An 18,872-nucleotide genomic window follows, 5' to 3' on the forward strand; every position below is an offset into this window, starting at 1 on the left:
AGGCTCCGTGCTGTTGAAATGACCACTTTCCCCCACTAGATGGGGCCCTCCATCTGTGGAAGATTCTGGTAACACAGAGCAGTTCTGTAGGCTCACTGACATGAAATAAATTAGTGTTGAGAGTTATGATTTTGCAGTAAATCTCTGTAATAAAGAAAAGTTGTTCCTGCTCTCCAGCCTGTGCATGTGTTTTCTCACTGAATAGTTTATGCACACACGTCGGTTTTGGATCATGGGCAGTTGTGCGTGCACCTCTGCACTAAGAGACAAACTCATTCAGTCTAATACCTGGTGGCACCATGTAATTACTTAGGGACCTTCCAGCAAATGGCAACCTCCAGATGAGTCATCTACTTCCCCCTTTGTCAACTCATCAGTCACCCTGCCATCCCGTGGGCCCATTCAGCTTCATTCCATTCACTAAACCCTCACTTCTGGCTGGGCTCTGCCTTGGCTGATTTTCACATGTACAGCAGAACACAGTACAAAAACCTTTCAGGTGGTTTCTCTGGAACTGATAATGGACCCTCACAGTGGCTCATATTAAACTTTAATGCACTGAGCCCAAAGCAGTGGATCACTTGAAGCCGCACTATCCTCCTTAATGGCAACTGATCCCAAACTGCACCTGTTTTTCATGAGGAATATTTGGATAATGATGGAATCAGATCACATGTTCATCTTACTGTATGTTAGTGGACTCAACTACTCAATATGACCTGCATATTAATTGTCTTTTCAGTAACATTTGAAATATTTACATTTATCAATAAAAAAAAAAAAAATACATATACTGACACACACACACACACACACCACACACACACACACAATATATATATATATATATATATATATATATATATATATATATATATATATATATATATATATATATATATAATAGTCATATGTCATGCTAGGTCTGGAGACCTAGCATGAAGGGTAGAGTGTGGATTAATCATAAGAAAACAGCAGGAAGAGGCTTGTCACAGATTGGTGCACTTTCACACTGTCACATTAATTGGCAGAGCCACTATAGCTTCAAGCCTTCAGCTCAGAATAATTTTTGTTTTCTTCTGGACAGCTGCATTTTCTGAGCCCTTTGAAATATGCTGCTAGCACCGGACTGCAAAACGTGGTTGATGTGAATTGGCACTGATTGCTTCGGCACCTCAAACAAATTAGAAAAGTTTTATTTTCAGGGACAAACTGCTGCTTCAAAATGTTCTTTTCACTCCTGAGACTCAGCGTGAAAGGTGCTCCTCAGAGGGCTCCGAATGTTTACTTCTTCTTCTCTAAAGGCAAATACGGTTTCACACACACACACACACACACACACACACACACACACACACACACACACACACACACACACACACACACACACTTGATACTGATGCTTGTCAACATGTCGTCCTCTCCTGTGTTTAGATTTCTCTCCACCTGCCTCCCCCCTCAGCGCCTCGTACCCGGCTTTCCGTGCAGAAGACGACTCGTTCGGGGAGCTGGAGCCTGTTCCTCTGTGGGACTGGAGCATGGCCTGGATGGAGGAAATGGAGGCCCAGTACAGAGTGCACTATCCTAGGAGAAACACCAGACCCTTCAACACTTAGGGTCTCTGCTGTGATGGTGACAGAACTAACACAGCTGAACTTTCAAGAGCTGCAGATCCACCTCCCAAGACCAACAGAGGGGACCGACACTCATCCATTCACTCTCAGAAGTGTTGGTAACAGTTTGGAGGTTGGGATAATTCAGGTTTTGATGATTTTTCCAGTCGTGTCTGGCTTTCGGATACAATTAGAGCCACCTCCTGCACATTTGGGACACCTCTGCAAGTAGATCCATGTCGTTTGTAACAGTTTTCCCTCTTTACCTCAGGGCAGTCCAGCAACTATTTGCATCCTTGAAATGACTTCCACAGAGTTGCAGAAGTTCTCCTTTTTTTTCCTTCTCTGTATCGTTTCCTCTCATTAGAGAAACAGTAATGAGATACTTCCCTCAGGATGCTCTCTCCCAGTGTCTTTTGAAAAAGCCAGAAAGACACAAAGACAGGATGCAAGACGGTGAGAAAGCAGTCATTAGGCAGGAGAAATCCAGCACTGGAGGTTCCCCCTCACACACGTCTGTTCCTTATTTCCATGGATTTGTTACAGGATTTTTTTATTTAGTCCTGCCAGACAGAGGATTTCACTCACTGAGGGTTTGCAGTGATCAAATGTGTGTATATATAAATGCAGCTTATTAACTAAATATTATTTAAAGAATTTTAAGATACTCCAAATCCTTTCTGTCCTGTCAGGTCCTGAGATTTCTTTTCTATTTTAAGTTTATTGTTATCTTTAGACTCAGTCCACTTTAATGTTAAAGTCTAGTACACTGTAGTTCATAGAAGCAGAAGTAGGAAAAAAGTTGTTTTTAGCTAATTTGAGGTTTTTAATCACGAAATGCTGCATGCATAGTTTAGGCTGTGGTGTGTGTGTGCAGGGATTTCACTCATGATAGAAAAGTTTTGCTTTTGTAAGAATCTAAGTTGTATTTTCTTCGCTCTGCATCACGGTTTTATAGTTTGGAATAAAATCATTTTGTTGTTTGAAAGAACGTGTAAAATAAAACAAATTTTCTACTCAGCAGCGTCTCACCAAAGCTCAGTGAAAAAATGCTAAAACTATCTTCACACGCTCTTTAAATGGTATGTTGATAAAATTTTATTAATACCAATACCATTATTGATTCTGCTTATTGCTTCCTTCATGATCAATTCCCTTATTGATTCCTGGTCGATCCTCTGTGGTCAAAGAGTGCATTAATGGAGCTTTTCTACTTTCTTCTCTAAAAGCAGGAAGGCTCCATTTAAATTGGTACTCAGTCATCAAAAGTTTGAGCAGCCCTGGTCGGGGCTGTGCTGGTAACACCAGGCTGGAGGAAGTGGACTACCTTTAGGCTGTGGGGAGGTTTAATTGACCCCCTGCTGTTCTTCGTGGCTGTGCAGAGCAGGGAGCTAATGTATAGAACTCATCTGTTTGGCTTGATTAACCGAGGCAAATAACGCTGCTCTACCCGATAAAGGTTTCTAATTACAAAGCCACTGGAGAGAATAATTAAACCTTAATATGTTTGTGTTTAGACGGGAACAGGAAGAGTGTAATTTTTAACTCTCTCACACACTTCCTGTGGCACCAGCTCCTTCACTAGATCTGATTCCCTCAATGACTTTATGTTCAGGACGAGTCTGTCATGGAGCCACAAAGCACAGCGTGCTGCTTTTATTTATTTATTTTTTTCAAAAGTAATCCGCGCCTTGTATCCGAGTTGCCCGGGTCAAATCAAACTGGGAATGAGGAGAGCTAAGAGGCGCAGTGCTGTCTGATTCATTTCTAAGCTGCGCGGGAGCAACCGCATCAGGATCAGAATTTATGTGTGAGGCATTTAAAACCAAAAGCAGTCCATAATTACTGGACTGAAGAAGAAAAGTGGGTCCATGAGGCACAGGGCTCATTTATAGTTTCTCCCTCTATGTCAGTTCAGTTTTATTTTTATAGAGCTAAATCACAACAGTCACCTCAATGCCCTTTTTTACTGTAAGGTAAGGACGCTACAATAATAAAGAATGGAGAAGGCTCTTTATTCCTGATCAAAAGAAGAAGCTGCAGTTTTCTCATGTCTGCGTGTTTGATTTACAGTCAGATAAAGTGCAGCCAAAGCAGCCTGGAAACACCAGTAATTATACAAAAAGCTTTAAACGCTGGTAAACTCACAATGCGTATATATGCAGTACTAGATTATTCCTCTGTGTGTGTGTGTGTGTGTGTGTGTGTGTGTGTGTGTGTGTGTGTGTGTGTACTCGACTGCCAAAGGGATTATCCTTCATCTGTCTCCTTCACTGAAGACCATATGTTTTCTACATGAAGCCCCCAGCTCCACTGAGCAACACACACACACACACACACTTACTTCCTGGTAGAACAGACCACACACTACTTACATAGTAATGAATCAAACACTGCTGTATGTGTTCTGGTCTTATTAGCTCACACACACACAGACGTTCTACCTTTGGGATTTGTGCATCACAGATTTTTGGTCCATGCCAAAATACCTGCTTTAAATAGCATGTCAGCAAACCAGTGACCCACATTAGACATGTCCTGAAACCACACCCACACATGCACACACACACACACACACATGCAGATTTACAGTATGCCTTCCCTGTAGTCTGTTATTTTAGCTAATGGATAATTACCATTCTAAGACCAGACGTAAACACACAGTATCATCAGCTGGGTTTCTAGTTTTACTCTACCTGCCTGTCAGCATCATGGGATCATTTGTTTCATGTGTACCATATTTCACTTGGGTTAAATCACAGCAGTTTTATGGATTATGTCTAAATCCTCAGTTTCTCATAATTTGAACCACAACCACATTTGATCCAGTTACTGGATTTGGGCCTTTTATGATACAATGGCACTTTATTGATCCATAGGGAAACAAGATTAGTTCAGTCCTAAAAGTAACAGGATGCTACAGGGAATCAAGGCAAACTGAATTTAAGAACACAAATGGAATCTGAGGAGAGAAGAGTGACAATACTGGAAAAGTAGTCACCCATATGTACATGTTCAAAACACCTTGCAGAAAAGTGTCCACAGTGCACTATCAGCATATTGATTTGATAAGTTGCTTTCATACGCTGTGTGTGTCTAACATAACACACACACTCACACCGGTGTTTGCACGTGGGCAGTGTAAACCTGCTCTCTCTGTCACGACAGCACAGCTCAGGTGGCAGAGACACACGCACTCGTATTGACAGCATGGTTGGCTGTGGTGGTGGCTGCTAAAGTGTAATTAATTCAATGACTGGAATCAATGGCAGCCAATAGGTGGTGTGTTTCAAATTGCTCTGTCACTCAAAGGACCACACAACACACACACACCACACACACAGAGGACATACAATATACTGTCCTCACTTTGAAAACTGCCCTACATTACAACAAACACATCCATCCATATTTGCATATTTACTTGCTGGTCTCTGACTGTGAGCAGCACCTTCATCATGTTCCTTTCCTTTGCTGCCTCCTAAAACCTTGTATTTCCAAAATGTCCTAAAAGATAACTCACAGCTAATTCATCAGACTTTATTTAATGTTTCTTGTCATTTCATGTTTTTCTTTTTGTCTGGTACACTGAATATTTGTGAATATTTGACTGCCTGATGAACAGATATGGTTAAAAATGCATCAGATTATTTTGCAGCTTCGCCTAAATGTTGACTATAATGTTACCTGTACAAACAGCACACACATTTACGGCAGTGAATGACGGTCTGCTTCATGGCTTCATTTGATCTCTTCTGTGCCTGCATCAGATCAGCCAAACAGCCTCTAACATCCATCTCTGCTGTCACAAAGCAGATTTACATGGAAATTGGTGTGTTGCCTTCTGGAAGATGGGAATGCAGCTTTAAACGACACCACAGCCTTTCTTTTCAGCCTTACTCCTGTCTGTGGCTCTGTCCTCTCAGGCTGCTGCCCCTCTTCCTTCAGGCTGGGTGGGCTTTTCAGCCCTGACACCGACCTAATGAATGAGTGAGGTGATTTATAGCTGAAGGAGGAGAGGAAGAAGGGAGGATAGAGGGGAGTCTGGAAAGGGTAAAGGGTGTTGGGTCATGCAGTAGAAGGTCAGTAAAGTAAATCTTCTTATCTGCTGCGTCTTCTGCTCTCACTGTTTTTTCATTCTTGGATCTTGCTTGTATAAGAAAACTAACAACCTGCAAACATTCAATTGAATCTTTTGGAGGACAAATGAGGATGTGGAACTTTATCACTGAGGCAGCAGGTTTATAATAATTTTAAAAATCCTGAGTAGTATAAACAGGATATGAAGAAGTGGTTTGATTAAGAGGAACATCTAATCCCTCTCAGTCTCTTTGTGACCACGGCAGAAATCTTAATGAGGGCCTAAACAAAATGTCCTCTTTGACTGTGTGAGATTAATGCAGCAGCAGTCCCAAACAGCCGTTTCACCCGCTGTCTGATGAATTAAATTAACTCTAGATTTTTATTTTATAACACCAGGAAAACTTAATACAAAAAAAAAAAGATTTAAAATCTTAAGTTAGTGTGCAGATGTCCACAGAGGGAAAACTAAAGAGCAAAATCCAGCTTCTTCAAAGAACAGAGACACTGTAGGGTCTTTACCTTACAATATGAAGCACTTTGAGTCGACGGTTTTGATTTGGCGTTATATAATAATTAAACACTCGAGCGGAGGTTAACAAATGACCTGAAACAGAACAAAGAAAATAGACTAAAAATATAACAAGGGAATTAGAGGATGTGTGCATAACAGAGGAACAAGGCACAGCTGGAACTATTCAAGACAACAAGACAAAGGAAGCAAAACTAAATGCAAGACACAGGAGACAAATGACTACCAAAATAAAACAGGAAGTGAGAAACAATCACTTGAAACAGGGACAAAAACTTTACAGAATAATGAACAGTGAAGGACCAAAGAGGGAACAACAAGTCTATAATCAGGACTACATTAATGTTACACTTTTCATTTGGCTCCATAAAGGGTCCCTGCAAAGTGTCACATTGTGACACAGAAGATGAAAGCTGATGGTGACAGTAAACTTGCAACCTGCTATACAACATGCCTATACCTGCCTCATTTTTGTGATGTGTAGATAACATTTAAGGGTTTTCACAGAAACGCCACAGCTATGACAAGTACAGTTTCTGAACATCCTTAAAATGTTTACAGTGCAGATTCACCATGTTCCCGTGCCCACAGTGCTTATCCAGAAGTAAACCCTGGTTGGTCTTGCAAGGTCCAATTTCTCCTCCTTTACCTGGTTCAAACTACTATGTAAATGGTCCATCTTCCTGCCCTGATTTTTTCCATTGTCACTGGCTATTTGGGAAGTCTTCACCTTCTCATCCGAAAGGTTAAAAATTCCACACTGTCCCCTTTAAAGTGTCCCAGAATCCACGATGGCCTCTCGGTGTAAAGTCCATTTTTTTATCTGTATTTTGCTCATTTGCTGCAGATAAGTGCTGCTGAGGCTGCACTGCAGAGTGCCCACCCTGCACCCGTTGTTCCTGTTCAAAACGTGAAATTTAGATTTTCAGGTTTTTCATGTTATTTTGCATTAGACGTGTATGTTTGGTAATTTTATTCAATTTTATATATTTACAATAATAAAAAAATATAAAGACTTTTTTACAGTGCAGATCATGACTTGAACAAATGATTTTCAAGGCAAATGATGCAATTGGACACACACACATACACACACGTGCACAGACACACACACACACAAGTCTTTCAACACAGCGCCATTCATCTAAAACAGAAGCTGCAGCACTCTATACCTTGTTGAATTGAATCCATTTTTATGTAACAGAGGCCATCATGGAATGAAGCCAGCTGAGAATTCCATCTCAATAAGTGTGAAAAAAAGCACCTACAGTATGTTCCCCTAAGGCTCTGTGCATTGCTCACAACATGGGTGTGTTATAGTTGTGTGTAGGCTATTGTTGTTTTTTGCCTAACACCAACACATTCATCAAGGTTTACCCTCATCCCGCATGTATCAGAAGATTTCTTAATGCATTTACTTGGTTTCCACCTCCAGCATCTTTATCTGTGGAAGGCAACAAAGCTGTGCCACAGCATCTTATCATGCTCTTTTCAGTTAATCACAGAGTTCTGAAAGAGGAAGCATACCCCTGGCTATTCGTGTGTGCCTGAGCCTGTGACGCTGTGATGCCAAGACACAGTGAGCATCTGTAGAGCAGCGGAGGGTAATGCATGCCCTGTCTCAGGTGGACAGAGGGAGGGAGTGTGTGTTGAACTCTCAGAGAAGAGAGCTCGGCCAATTTCATGCTCTTCGGCGCGTACAGTACTCACTCAGGTGCAATGCACTGTGAAGCTGGAGAAAGAATGAGGGATTAGGAGAATAAGACGTTAACAGAACTTCAGCAATAAGCAAGAATTTTATTTATTTAGCTGGATAAGGCGAGGAGACTGCGTGCTTAGATGCTGTATATGTTGAAGTTTTTAGAAGTTTGCACTAGACTAAATCATTTCCTGCCTTCATTGTAGGGGTTACTTTCTGTATGTCAAGAATCTTACCTGAATGTGCTGCACATCTGGGAAAATACCACAAGGATGGCAATGAAATACAAGAGGAAGGCTGGAACACTAAGAATAGCCTTTCATATCCTTTCTGCATGTCCCGGCAGTATCCGTCCTCCAGCAGTCCAAAGACAAGCTCACTGTTAGGTTAATTGGGGATTCTCTGTGTTAATATTGCAATTGACAAGCAACCTGTCCAGGGTGTAGCCCTTTGACATCTGGGATAGGCTGCATCCCATGCCCTGACCCAAGGTTCCCCAGCAGAACAGTGCATGCTGCTGCCGCCTTCTTCCATTGCTCCATGGTGCAGTTCTGACACTGTAGACGGTGGACAGGGGTCAGTAGGATCACTGACCTTTATGTGGTTACACAAATTGTGCTGGAATGCATGGTGTGTTCTGACATTGTTCTGCTATAGTAGGTCTTAGCCAGCTATTGCTGCCCATCCACATAAATGATTAAAGCTCTCATTTAATGCTTTGCTGCATTTGTTTGAATGTAAAGACAAAGGCTGCTCCTCTTTGTTTCTGCATTCTTCCTGGTCCTCTGTCAGAAGGGAAATGATGAACTAGTGCCAGTGTTCAAGGTCTATTGGAATATAGCCAACCAGTTATTTTTTTCCTTTTGATAGAGACTGCCTGGAACTGTGATCCACAGCTTTGTTTCTCTTCTTTTTGCTCTGTTTCACATTTCTTTCCCTTTGACTTGGGTAGGTCCACATTAAAACATTATCCCCCTGCCTGAGAAGCGACCTGAAATATATGGACATAAGGATATTCTGTTTATATAACTTTATATCAGCACCAGTTTATCAAGGAAACTGTTCCTCTGAATTTGGCTTTATGGCTTTGGAGCTGTTATTGACTGAATGTGAGGATTTCATTGGATAAATTGAAAAAAAAATCTCACAGACCTCTTTTAATCCTTATGGAGGATTACTCCATGTTTGCCTGTTTGTGCCAGTTTCTTTGCTGTTAAATAATTTATTAATGTTAGGGATATACTGTTAGATCCAGATGTAGACCAAATGATGCTCAGTTATGAAGCACAGTCAGAATATAAATAAATTAGGAGTCATGGCGCTTAGATGAGGGGGTGGCGGCATCTCACATGGGGCCAGTTGGTCTTGGACTCAGGCCAGTCTTTGTCATGTTTGTGGTTTGTTTTGTTTGTTTAATTTGATTTTATTATTATTTTATTTATTTCTTTGTATGCATTTAATTATTTGTGTGTGTGTGTGTGTGTGTGTGTGTGTGTGTGTGTGTGTGTGTGTGTGTGTGTGTGTGTGTGTGTATCCATCTGTTGGATGGAGGATTGGTGTTTAAGTTCAGCATGCAGGCTAGGCCACAGTGCGTAGGGCCATCCACATGGCTCCATGGCTTGCTGTGCTGCGTGGTGACCCGCCCCTCCTTTTTTAACTGCATCATAGTCATTACAGATCATGACATGTCACAATACACATAGGGCCATGGGGGGGCAGGTGCGTCACCCAGTGTTTAGTCGGTGGGGCTGCTGAGGTGGCCCCACTCGTCTCTACACTGTTGCCTGCTCCTCAATTTTATTTACACCTTATAAATTGAGGGCCTTGGGGGTGGGGGTGGGGGGTGGGGGGGTGGCACCGTTGATCAGTGCTCATGCCATGTATGTCTCCTCAATTTTAATAGCAGCATAGCTTTCACATGGTCACATGCATCGGGGTGGCTGTGGCTCAGGAGGTAGAGCAGGTCACCTACTAATCAGAAGGTTGGCAGTTTGATTCCTGGCTGCTCCAGGCTGCATGCCAAAGTGTCCTTGGGCAAGATACTGAACCCCAAGTTGCTCTCTGATGGAAGCGTTGGACTATGAATGTGTGTGAATGTTAGACAGTACTCTGGGGGTTGCCAACACTTTGTAGTAGGGGTTGGTGAGCATGGGTGTCTTTGTACATCCTCGCATGATTGGTATATATGAGTGGGTTATGTGTGTGGGTATGGGATCTGTGTGTATTGGCGTGTGTGTGTGGATGCCTGTTGATTCCCGGGTGCATGGCCGAGTATTTTGGCGCGGTTGTTGATTTGCTCCCTTGGGGACTGTGGCCCAGGGGGGCTCGGGTCTCTTCAGCGTGGGGTGTTGGGCAGTTCTCGGGAGCCTGCTCTCTGGGGCCATGGAGGGTCCATCAGGCACCTCCTTCCTTCCTCTTCTGGGGTGTACAGTAGACTGTGGATGGCCTGGGTCCCTTGGGTCTTTCTCTGGCTACCTCTGGATCCTGGCAGGTTTGTGTATCTGAGTTTTTTCATAAAAGTTTTTTCTAAAAGATCCTCTTGGCAAAGCAAATATGTCTGGCTCAACACAGCATGCAGACTATAATTTTGGTTGCTTAAGCTTTCGGACAGGACAGGTTATTAAAAAAAAATAAATAAATAAAAAACAAACAACCTTTCAGAAAGCCAGAGGCTGAGGGACAGATCTTACCTTAATTTTAAAGGTACTGCTAGAATTTCTAAACTCTTCTAACCATGTGGATGACTTTCTCATCCATTGGGGCAACACAACACATAACACACACACACACACACGCGCACACACACGCGCACACACACACACACACACACACACACACACACACACACACACACACACACACACACACACAGGGACTCAGCTAAAGTATACACAAAAAGTTTTAATACCTCACATATAGATTTTAGAACTAGTCTGTAAAATGCTTTGTGGCTTCAATTAAAGCTAATGTGAGAGCCACAAACTGGGGCTAATGGCAACTATGGCAAAATAATGGAAGGCAACAAGTCAAATAAGAAACAAACCAAAGCTACAGCTACACATGCACTATCCCATGCTGTCTGAAAAAAAATGAGTACAGGCGCAGGTCATCAAATGTATTTTACTGTACATTTACAAAACAACAAGAGTACAAAAAAGTCAGTCCACAGACATTTTTTTTGTTGGTTTGTTTGTTTTGGAGGGGTATATGGAAATTTTATCTTACAAATGCAGCAAACAGTCTCTCAGACGGACAAGGGGGAAGAGAAGCAGAGGGATTACAATCAAACTTTCATCAAGCCGGTCTGTCTCACTGTCTGCTGGCAAACTGGAGCACTTTGCTGCAGAGGAAACATAGAAAAATATGACATTCGTAGCAGACAACATGGGAGCGAGGATCCTGGTGGGGAAGCGCTGGAGGCAAAGGCGTCCTTCTGGGAGCGAGACCCAGCTTGTTGTGGCTTTTCTGACCCCCCCCCCCCACTTTGTGCTTCATATTTTCTGTTGTTTTGCCATCACAAGAGTGCAACAGTAGTTAAATGCTTTTCCAAAAAGTATACATGTCGACAAAAAAGTTGGCACATTCAAGAAGACGTTGTTTTTATATCAGACTTTTACATTTGTGTGTGTGTTTTTTAATCCTCATAAATACAATATACAGCTTTCTTCCTGTATCCAGAGCCCACAAAAGAACAGTACAGACACAGGTATTTACAATCCAAGGGAGAGGAGTGAACTGGGTGGCTCATAAATAATTAGAGTAATACCAAAAAACAGGACGTAAAGTCTGTTTGTATTTCTTTCACAGCAATGATACAGGAATGTCTTGTTCAGCTCATTGTGTCCACAGTGGAAAGATGGGTGGGAAGCAGGTGGGTGATCGAGTCATCAAAGGTACACTGATAGATTCACTAGTGTCCTTATCTTAGCTCCTGAAGAGAGAGAAATATAACATCAGCACCTTAAATAATCAGCCTCATAGAATAACAATGAACTGGGAGCAGACTGCAGTACAGGACTTATTCTAGCAGTAGTTGGTATAAATGGCCAATTTAATCCATCCATGAAGATTAAATCAACTTTTATCAAGGCTGCTCAGCTGTCAGGGCGAAGACCCTCAGCCTATTTCCTCTCAGTCTGAGCCACATTTGTCCGGTAATTCCCTATCTTGTAAATTTTGCTTCAGCGCCACTTAAAAGGAAGCGCACACTGTTAAAGACTTCTTGACATTTCCACAGTGTTCCAGAGGAAGCTTCAAACAATAAGCTGTTTCTGTAAGCTGTGCAATAAAACAAGATGCATGGATTCCAAACTGCCACTTTAAGACAGTGCAGTTTCTTAATGAAAAAATTAAGCTTTCAGCTCCATGCTGATCTGCTACAAACAGGAATTACTCTTAAAGTGGGCCTATATGCTCCTTATTTTCTATCATATATATGCTGTTGCAGTTATGGATGCTCACATAGCCAAAGTTTCATATACTCTAATGTCTTTAATATGTGTGCAAGTAATTCCTGTGAGCCAAAAGCTCCACACTGCTCAGACAGTTTTTTCCACTCTGTACATCAGTTAGAGAGGAGACATGTCTAATATGGTCATTTCAGATACAGGCTGTAGCTGTTAGGAAAGAGCCCCATGTCCTCTGCACACCAGTGCATAATGTCTGCTGCCTCTCTTAATGCAGTCCCAGAGTGACTCCATCATGTGCCTGAATCTTATGCACAGTGATATTTATACTCAGTGTGGAGCCTAAATAAAAAGAATAGAGTGAAAAGTGGCATTTCAGTTTGATATAAGTGCTGTCATCTATAAAAAGATAAATGAAACAGACCTCAAGTAGCTCTCTGTGAGCTGGCAGGAAGCACTCCTCAGTGAACAGTCACGTCTGTGTGTTCAGTTATAATGCTGATTCTTTACAGGTGTAATAAGCTTAGGATGGATGGATTTTACAATTCAGACTATGAAATTAAAAGGATGTATGGAAAAAATCTTCCTACTTTTTGCCTATGTGTGTCTCAAACTTCCCCTCAAACTTAACCTTTACACACCTCTCTAGTCCCGCTAGACTAGTCATCTATTAAGTTCCTTAAAGCATTTTTTAAGGCTGGAGAACAACTGCCGCCCCTCCTGGACAGGCTGTTTGGATCAAAGGCCACATGATAAGCAGGCAACAACACCACAGGAGGAACAGGTAACCTAATCCAGGCTTCCTGTAACTTTATAGCAAAGGAGGTTCATGCTTTCATGTCCCTGGGAAGGTGTGAAAAGGTCAGCAAGGGTCAGTCAGGGGCACTTGGAGCAGGGGTGAGGTGTTCCTCCACAGGAGGGTGGGGGAGCATGCACGGGTCCTGTGTGTGTGTGTGTGTGTGTGTGTGTGTGTGTGTGTGTGTGTGTGTGTGTGTGTGTGTGTGTGTGTGTGTGTGTGTGTGTGACAAGAGAAGAGAGCGATTGTACATGTGTGTCACTTTTAAAAGGTGCTTTGCTACATTCCCATGTCTGAGACGTGACCCATGACAGAGCCATCTTTTCTGTCTGCTCACACAGGCAGCTTTATAGTGAAGCCTCAGGTTACAGCTGTAAACTTTACAACCACAGCATTAAAAGAAAGCATCAAAGCTGCTGCACTAGCCATTTCTCATAACCACTGCCGATGTCGGATAACACTGAAAGTAACCAATTTACAAAGAAATTCAGATTATGGGTGAAAGTTCTTTACATTTAATTATGGACTGAGTGTCCTTAGAATTTAAGTGAAATATATTTTAGATATAGAATATAAAATATTAACAGTTTGTTCTGATCCTTTCAGCTTTTCAGCAGTATCCCTGGATGAAATTAATTCTCAAACCTTTTCAGTTGTTTCTCTGCAGTTAAGGAATACAAAACACAGATTACAAATTGGATTTGAATATAATTTGAATATAACTTTAAACAGCTTCCATCACTTTGGATTAAGCCCCCATTGGGTTACCCAGCTTGCTGTCTACCTACAGTAATGTCAAACATTGTAAGTGTTGCCTCACTAGTACAAATTCCCTGCAGAGCTTTCCATTCGGCTGGCACAGCATGCTCTACAATAAAAGACACTGGCTCGTAGCAAGGGAGCCTGCGGGGGGTGCATTTAAAAGAGTGCTCCCACAGTTAAGCGTGCCCTCAGAAGTGCACTCCAGAGAGAGCAGTGGGTGTGCACGCTTAACACTGCTTCTTACTGTAACGGTTTCTGAGCAAATAGTAATGGCAGATCTGTATGTATGAACCTGCGAGCATAATTGGATGTGTGTGTGTGGAGGAGAATGTAGAAGCTCATAATGCGCCTTCACACACTGCATCAGATTATGTGTTTTGTGGAGCGCAAGTAATGATATGTAGATAAAACTAAATCACATGAGCCCTCTGCTTTGTTCTCATGCTCATGAATATTTAAAACAATTAATTATTAATTGGCATTAGAGGTGCACAAAATGATAAAACTCTTTGTTTTGGAGCGTTATACCTCATTGTGTTTCCTGGCCGAGTTGAGCCCCCGGGAGCCTGTGGAGCCTCTCGATGAGGAACTTCCTGTAGTTGAACAGTTACTGGACATCTGACCTCTGGAGAGGTAACTGGCCTTATTGCTGTACAGCATCATCTCCTCACCTGCAGAGGCAAGTGGGGAAATAAAGGTGCATTTAGAGTTTTTGAAACTGCTCTGGGCAACACTTCTTTAGACTTATTGATTTCATGCAGTCACAGTTTCATTAGTGCTATTGATAGTTTTGTCTCTCAGCTTCCCATTGCTGGCTGTAGTAAATACTACATAATGTAGCAAAGTAAAATGTGGTTGCCTCAATCATTTTACACAGCCGGGTACACATGTCGCCCGATGACAGCAAATCCACCATAAAAAAAGAGTCTTTGGTGTAAAGTCATACTTGACATTAGCTTGTTATTTCAACCAAGTATTTGGAATGATTATGAGCATCTACAGTGATTTCATAATATATAAAAATTCAAGATACTGAACTGTAACAATGTAAAACATGGTCTTGTTAAGATTATTTCCCCAAATCCTCTTTTGTCTGACCATTTTTTGGTAACATTTAATTTAAAAATAATGATTACTCAGCAGTGGGGAATACATTTTATTACAGTAGATATACTAATGTGCTGTAACTAAGTTTAAGGTAGCGATTCCTCTACTGTTATCTTCTTTAGTACCATGTGCCCGCACTGAAGAGCAGCAACCTAAACTCTCCTCCCATAGAGGTCGAGCATCTTGTTAATACTGTTACATCTTCTGGATACTGTGGCTCCTCTGACAAAGAAGGTGACAAATCAGAGAAGCTTGACTCCCTTAAATAACCCTCAAACACACGTGCTTTAAAGTTAGAGAAAAATGGTCTTTAAAAGATTTTTGGCCTGGAAAAATAGTTTGTTTCTTTACAAAAAAAAAGCTCTCCATAAAGCTCGGGCATCTTACTATTTGTCACTGATTGAGAAAAACAGAAACAACCTCGGGTTTCTTTTCAGTACCAGCCAGGCTGACAAAGAGTCAGAGCTCTGTTCAGTCAAGTATTCCTTTAACCTTAACTAGCCATGATTTTATGAATTTCTTCACAGATAAAATCTTAACCATTAGAGGAAAAAAATGTTTATGTGCCTGTTCAGTTAGACCTCAGTGCAGCGTTCAGTATCAGTGACCACAGTATTTTACCACAGTGAGAACACACCGTTGGTATTAGAGGAGCTGCGCTGCAGCGGTTTGAATCATATCTATCTGACAGATTCCAGTTTGTGGATGTAAATGGAGACTCTTCACACACAAACCTTAGTTACAGAGTTCCACAGGGTTCCGTGCTGGGACCAATACGTTTTTGCATTATACATGCTCGCCTTAGCCAATATTATTAGAAGAAACTGAATACATTTTCATTGCTGTGGTATACAGATGATACCCAGCTTTATATATCCATGAAGCCAGATGATAGAAACTACAGGAATAAAAGCCTGGATGACTTCTAATTTCCCACTGATAAAACTGAGGTTATTATACTTGGTCCTTAAAAATAGAAACATGGTGTCTAACCAGCTTTTTACTTTAGATGGCATTACCTTGGTGTCCAGCATCAGTGTGAGGAATCTTGGAGTTATTTTTGTCCAGGATATGTCCTTCATATTAAACAAATATGTAGAACTGCCTTCATTCATTTATGCAATATCAGTAAAGTTAGAAACATCCTGTCTCTGAGTGATGCTAAAAAGCTAATTCATGCATGTATTACTTTAGGCTGGATTATTGTAATTCATTACTATCACGTCTCTCTAAAAGCTCCTTGAAAAGCCTTCAGCTGATCCAAAATGCTGCAGCTAGAGTACTGACAGGGACTAGAAAGAGAGAGCAGATTTCTCCCATATTGGCTTCTCTTCATTGGCTCCCTGTTAAATCTAGAATAGAATTTAAAATCCTTCTCCTCACATACAAGGTCTTGAATAATCAGGCCCCATCTTATCTCAAAGACCTCATAGTACAGTATTATCCTAACAGAGCACTTTGCTCTCAGACTGCCGGTTTACTCCTGGATCCTAGACTTTTGAAAAGTAGAATGTGAGGCAGAGCCTTCAGCTTTCAGACCCCTCTTCTGGTTTGGAATCAGGAGGCAAACATTCTCGCTACTTTTAAGATTAGACTTAAAACTTTTCTTTTTAAATAAAGATTATAGTTAAAGCTGGACCAGGTGACCATCCCTTAGTTATGCTGCTATAGGCTTCACTTCTCTTCTCTCCCCACTCTCCCCTGGAGCTTTCTTGCTGTTTAAAGGGAGTTTTTCCTTCCCACTGTCACCAACTGCTTGCTCATATGAGGTTGTGTGATTGACAGAGTTTCTTTCTAATATTGTACAGTATAAAGCGTTTTGAGGTGACTGTTGTGAATTAGTGATATAAATCAAACTGAATTGAAGTGTGCTGAGCAGCAGTTACCTGTTAAAAACACTGTTTTTGTTCTGTGTTTATGTTTTGAAGCCTTTTTGACTTTTTGTGTTTTAACATAACAACCTTGGGAAAATGACTACCATATCATAATATAATAGCATAATATGTGTGCAAAAACTGTTTAATGTTTGCTAAGATACAGAGTCTTCACAAGCCAATATATTCCCATCCAAATGCATTCAGTAAACACATATTAAGCTACTTTTATTTCTGGAAAAATATTGACTTCTCATAAAAGTGATATTCTGAGACAGGGAGGCTACATGTAGGATTTTTAGATTCTCAGAGGCACGCCTTTTGTTTCTGATTATGTCACGAATGCTTCATGCTGCAAAGTCATTTATAAGGAATGACATGTTGCACACAGACCTGTTTCACTCTTCTGTGCAACACTGCAGTGCAGCAGTGGGTCAGGATGCATCATTATGTGGATGAGGCTTCAGCAGCCAAACACATAAGTGCAGGCTTTTCTTCTGTTTTTTCTTTTCCTTCTGCAGAAAGCACTACATTTGCAATGGAACACACCCTCTGTGCTAAATTTGATTTGTCAAACTGCATTATGGCTGAAAAACAACACACAGACAAGCTGGGTCTTACTGTCAGTGTGTCTCTGTCCTGAACCTTTCCGCTGGTGGCTGTTACTGCTGTATTCACTCCTTTCCAGGGATGACAGGGTGCCGTTTGTCACACTGCTGGCCTCCATGCACAGCTGGGGGTCCTTTAGCCTGTCCTCTTCTGGGGGTGGTTCTGGAGGAGGCGGCAGGTCTACAAAGGAAGAGGTGAAGGGAAAGGGTGTTTAGAATGTAAGAAAGAGAACTTTTACTTCCATTTTCACTCTCAGGTTTCTGTTAAATAATTATTTAGTTTCAAATAAATGACAGTATTTTATCAGTTTTCTCCTTTTTTGCTGCTGTTGTGTCTCACTGAGGGAACAAAGAGACCAACAGTCTCATTTTCCTTTAGAAAAAGTAGAAATTTAAATAATTTAACACTTATTAAGAGGCCTGTTCTGTGTTACAGACAGGCAGCCATGTCTTGTTGCTTCCAACGTTATGGATTCACAGTGGACTGTAATTTTAGATTATTATCATCTCCAATGATGATAATCATGCTTATCCAGCAAACATATGGCGAGTGCAGAAAAAAACAGTCTGAGAGCTTAGATTATAACTCACATCCATAATTAGGAACACTAGCCCCTTATCTCGCCATTGTACCAGAGCTGTGCACAGTCACAGCTGGTGATGTAAAGTATCTGTGTCTGGATTCAGTCTGTATTCATCACTGACAAAGGAGCATGTGAAACCTGAACGCCTCCATCAGGTTTGTGGAACGTTATGAGAAGCACATATTTGAATCTGCCCACCTCCTTGTATGTCTCTTCTGTAAGCTGCAGTCTTAGACACCTTTTTTTTCACTCTTGATTTTTGGCTGGGAGGAGTACATGTATTTGTGGGGGAGGAGCGACTGTGCACTGTAAGAGAGAAGGGAAAAATCAATAGTAAAGAGATGATACATATGGAGCACTTCAATGACGAACAGTAAACAACTTGAAATCAGTTTTCTGCTTGTCGGCTGCTGCTCTGTGTTCTGTATGTGTGCATTTGGCGTGTTTGCATGTGCGCGTCAGCCACTTTACTGGGTGTAGTCGTGCTGATGCTGTCTTCATTCAGAGCTGGCCCCTGGCTCTGGAGGCAGCGATGGGCAGGACTCTGGCACTGCAGCATGCCAACTTCTGATGAGCTGTGATGCTGTTGGCCGGAGAGGCTAGGGGTGGACTGGGTGAGCGGCGAGCTTGGCGCCTGGGGAACTGGCACAGGACCGCAGGGTAACCTTCTGCTTTGGGAAGTGAGGGCAACATGTTACTGGAGAGAAAAATAAACTGAAGCAGAAGCTAAATCTTGTTGTTGAGGTGCATGTTTAGGACTCAGGTTTGCTATACAATTAACTGTATGATTTACTTTTGTTTTTTGGATTGT

At 41.7% G+C, this 18,872-nt stretch overlaps 2 protein-coding genes across 5 annotated transcripts in view; one reads left to right on the forward strand and one right to left on the reverse strand.

Moving 5' to 3' along the window:
- robo4 (roundabout, axon guidance receptor, homolog 4 (Drosophila)) overlaps positions 1–1,616 on the forward strand; it is a 25,305-nt gene extending 23,689 nt beyond the window's left edge. The window contains exon 16 of the mRNA XM_030745580.1: positions 1,435–1,616. Within this exon, the coding sequence (XP_030601440.1) occupies positions 1,435–1,616 (182 nt within the window). The remainder of the gene's footprint in view (positions 1–1,434) is intronic.
- A 9,453-nt stretch (positions 1,617–11,069) lies between these two features.
- robo3 (roundabout, axon guidance receptor, homolog 3 (Drosophila)) overlaps positions 11,070–18,872 on the reverse strand; it is a 95,050-nt gene continuing 87,247 nt past the window's right edge. For 2 of the 4 annotated variants that reach the window (XM_030746180.1, XM_030746177.1), the window contains 5 exons: positions 18,533–18,732; positions 18,260–18,367; positions 17,491–17,658; positions 14,417–14,559; positions 11,070–11,855 (listed from right to left, as the gene is read on the reverse strand). In XM_030746180.1, coding sequence (XP_030602040.1) covers positions 11,844–11,855; positions 14,417–14,559; positions 17,491–17,658; positions 18,260–18,367; positions 18,533–18,732 — 631 coding nt within the window. In that variant the 3' untranslated portion in view covers positions 11,070–11,843. The remainder of the gene's footprint in view (positions 11,856–14,416; positions 14,560–17,490; positions 17,659–18,259; positions 18,368–18,532; positions 18,733–18,872) is intronic. The other 2 variants (XM_030746179.1, XM_030746181.1) reach the window with 2 other exon arrangements.

The sequence above is a fragment of the Archocentrus centrarchus genome, chromosome 14, assembly GCF_007364275.1.
Source record: "Archocentrus centrarchus isolate MPI-CPG fArcCen1 chromosome 14, fArcCen1, whole genome shotgun sequence".
NCBI classification, from domain to species: Eukaryota; Metazoa; Chordata; class Actinopteri; order Cichliformes; family Cichlidae; genus Archocentrus; species Archocentrus centrarchus.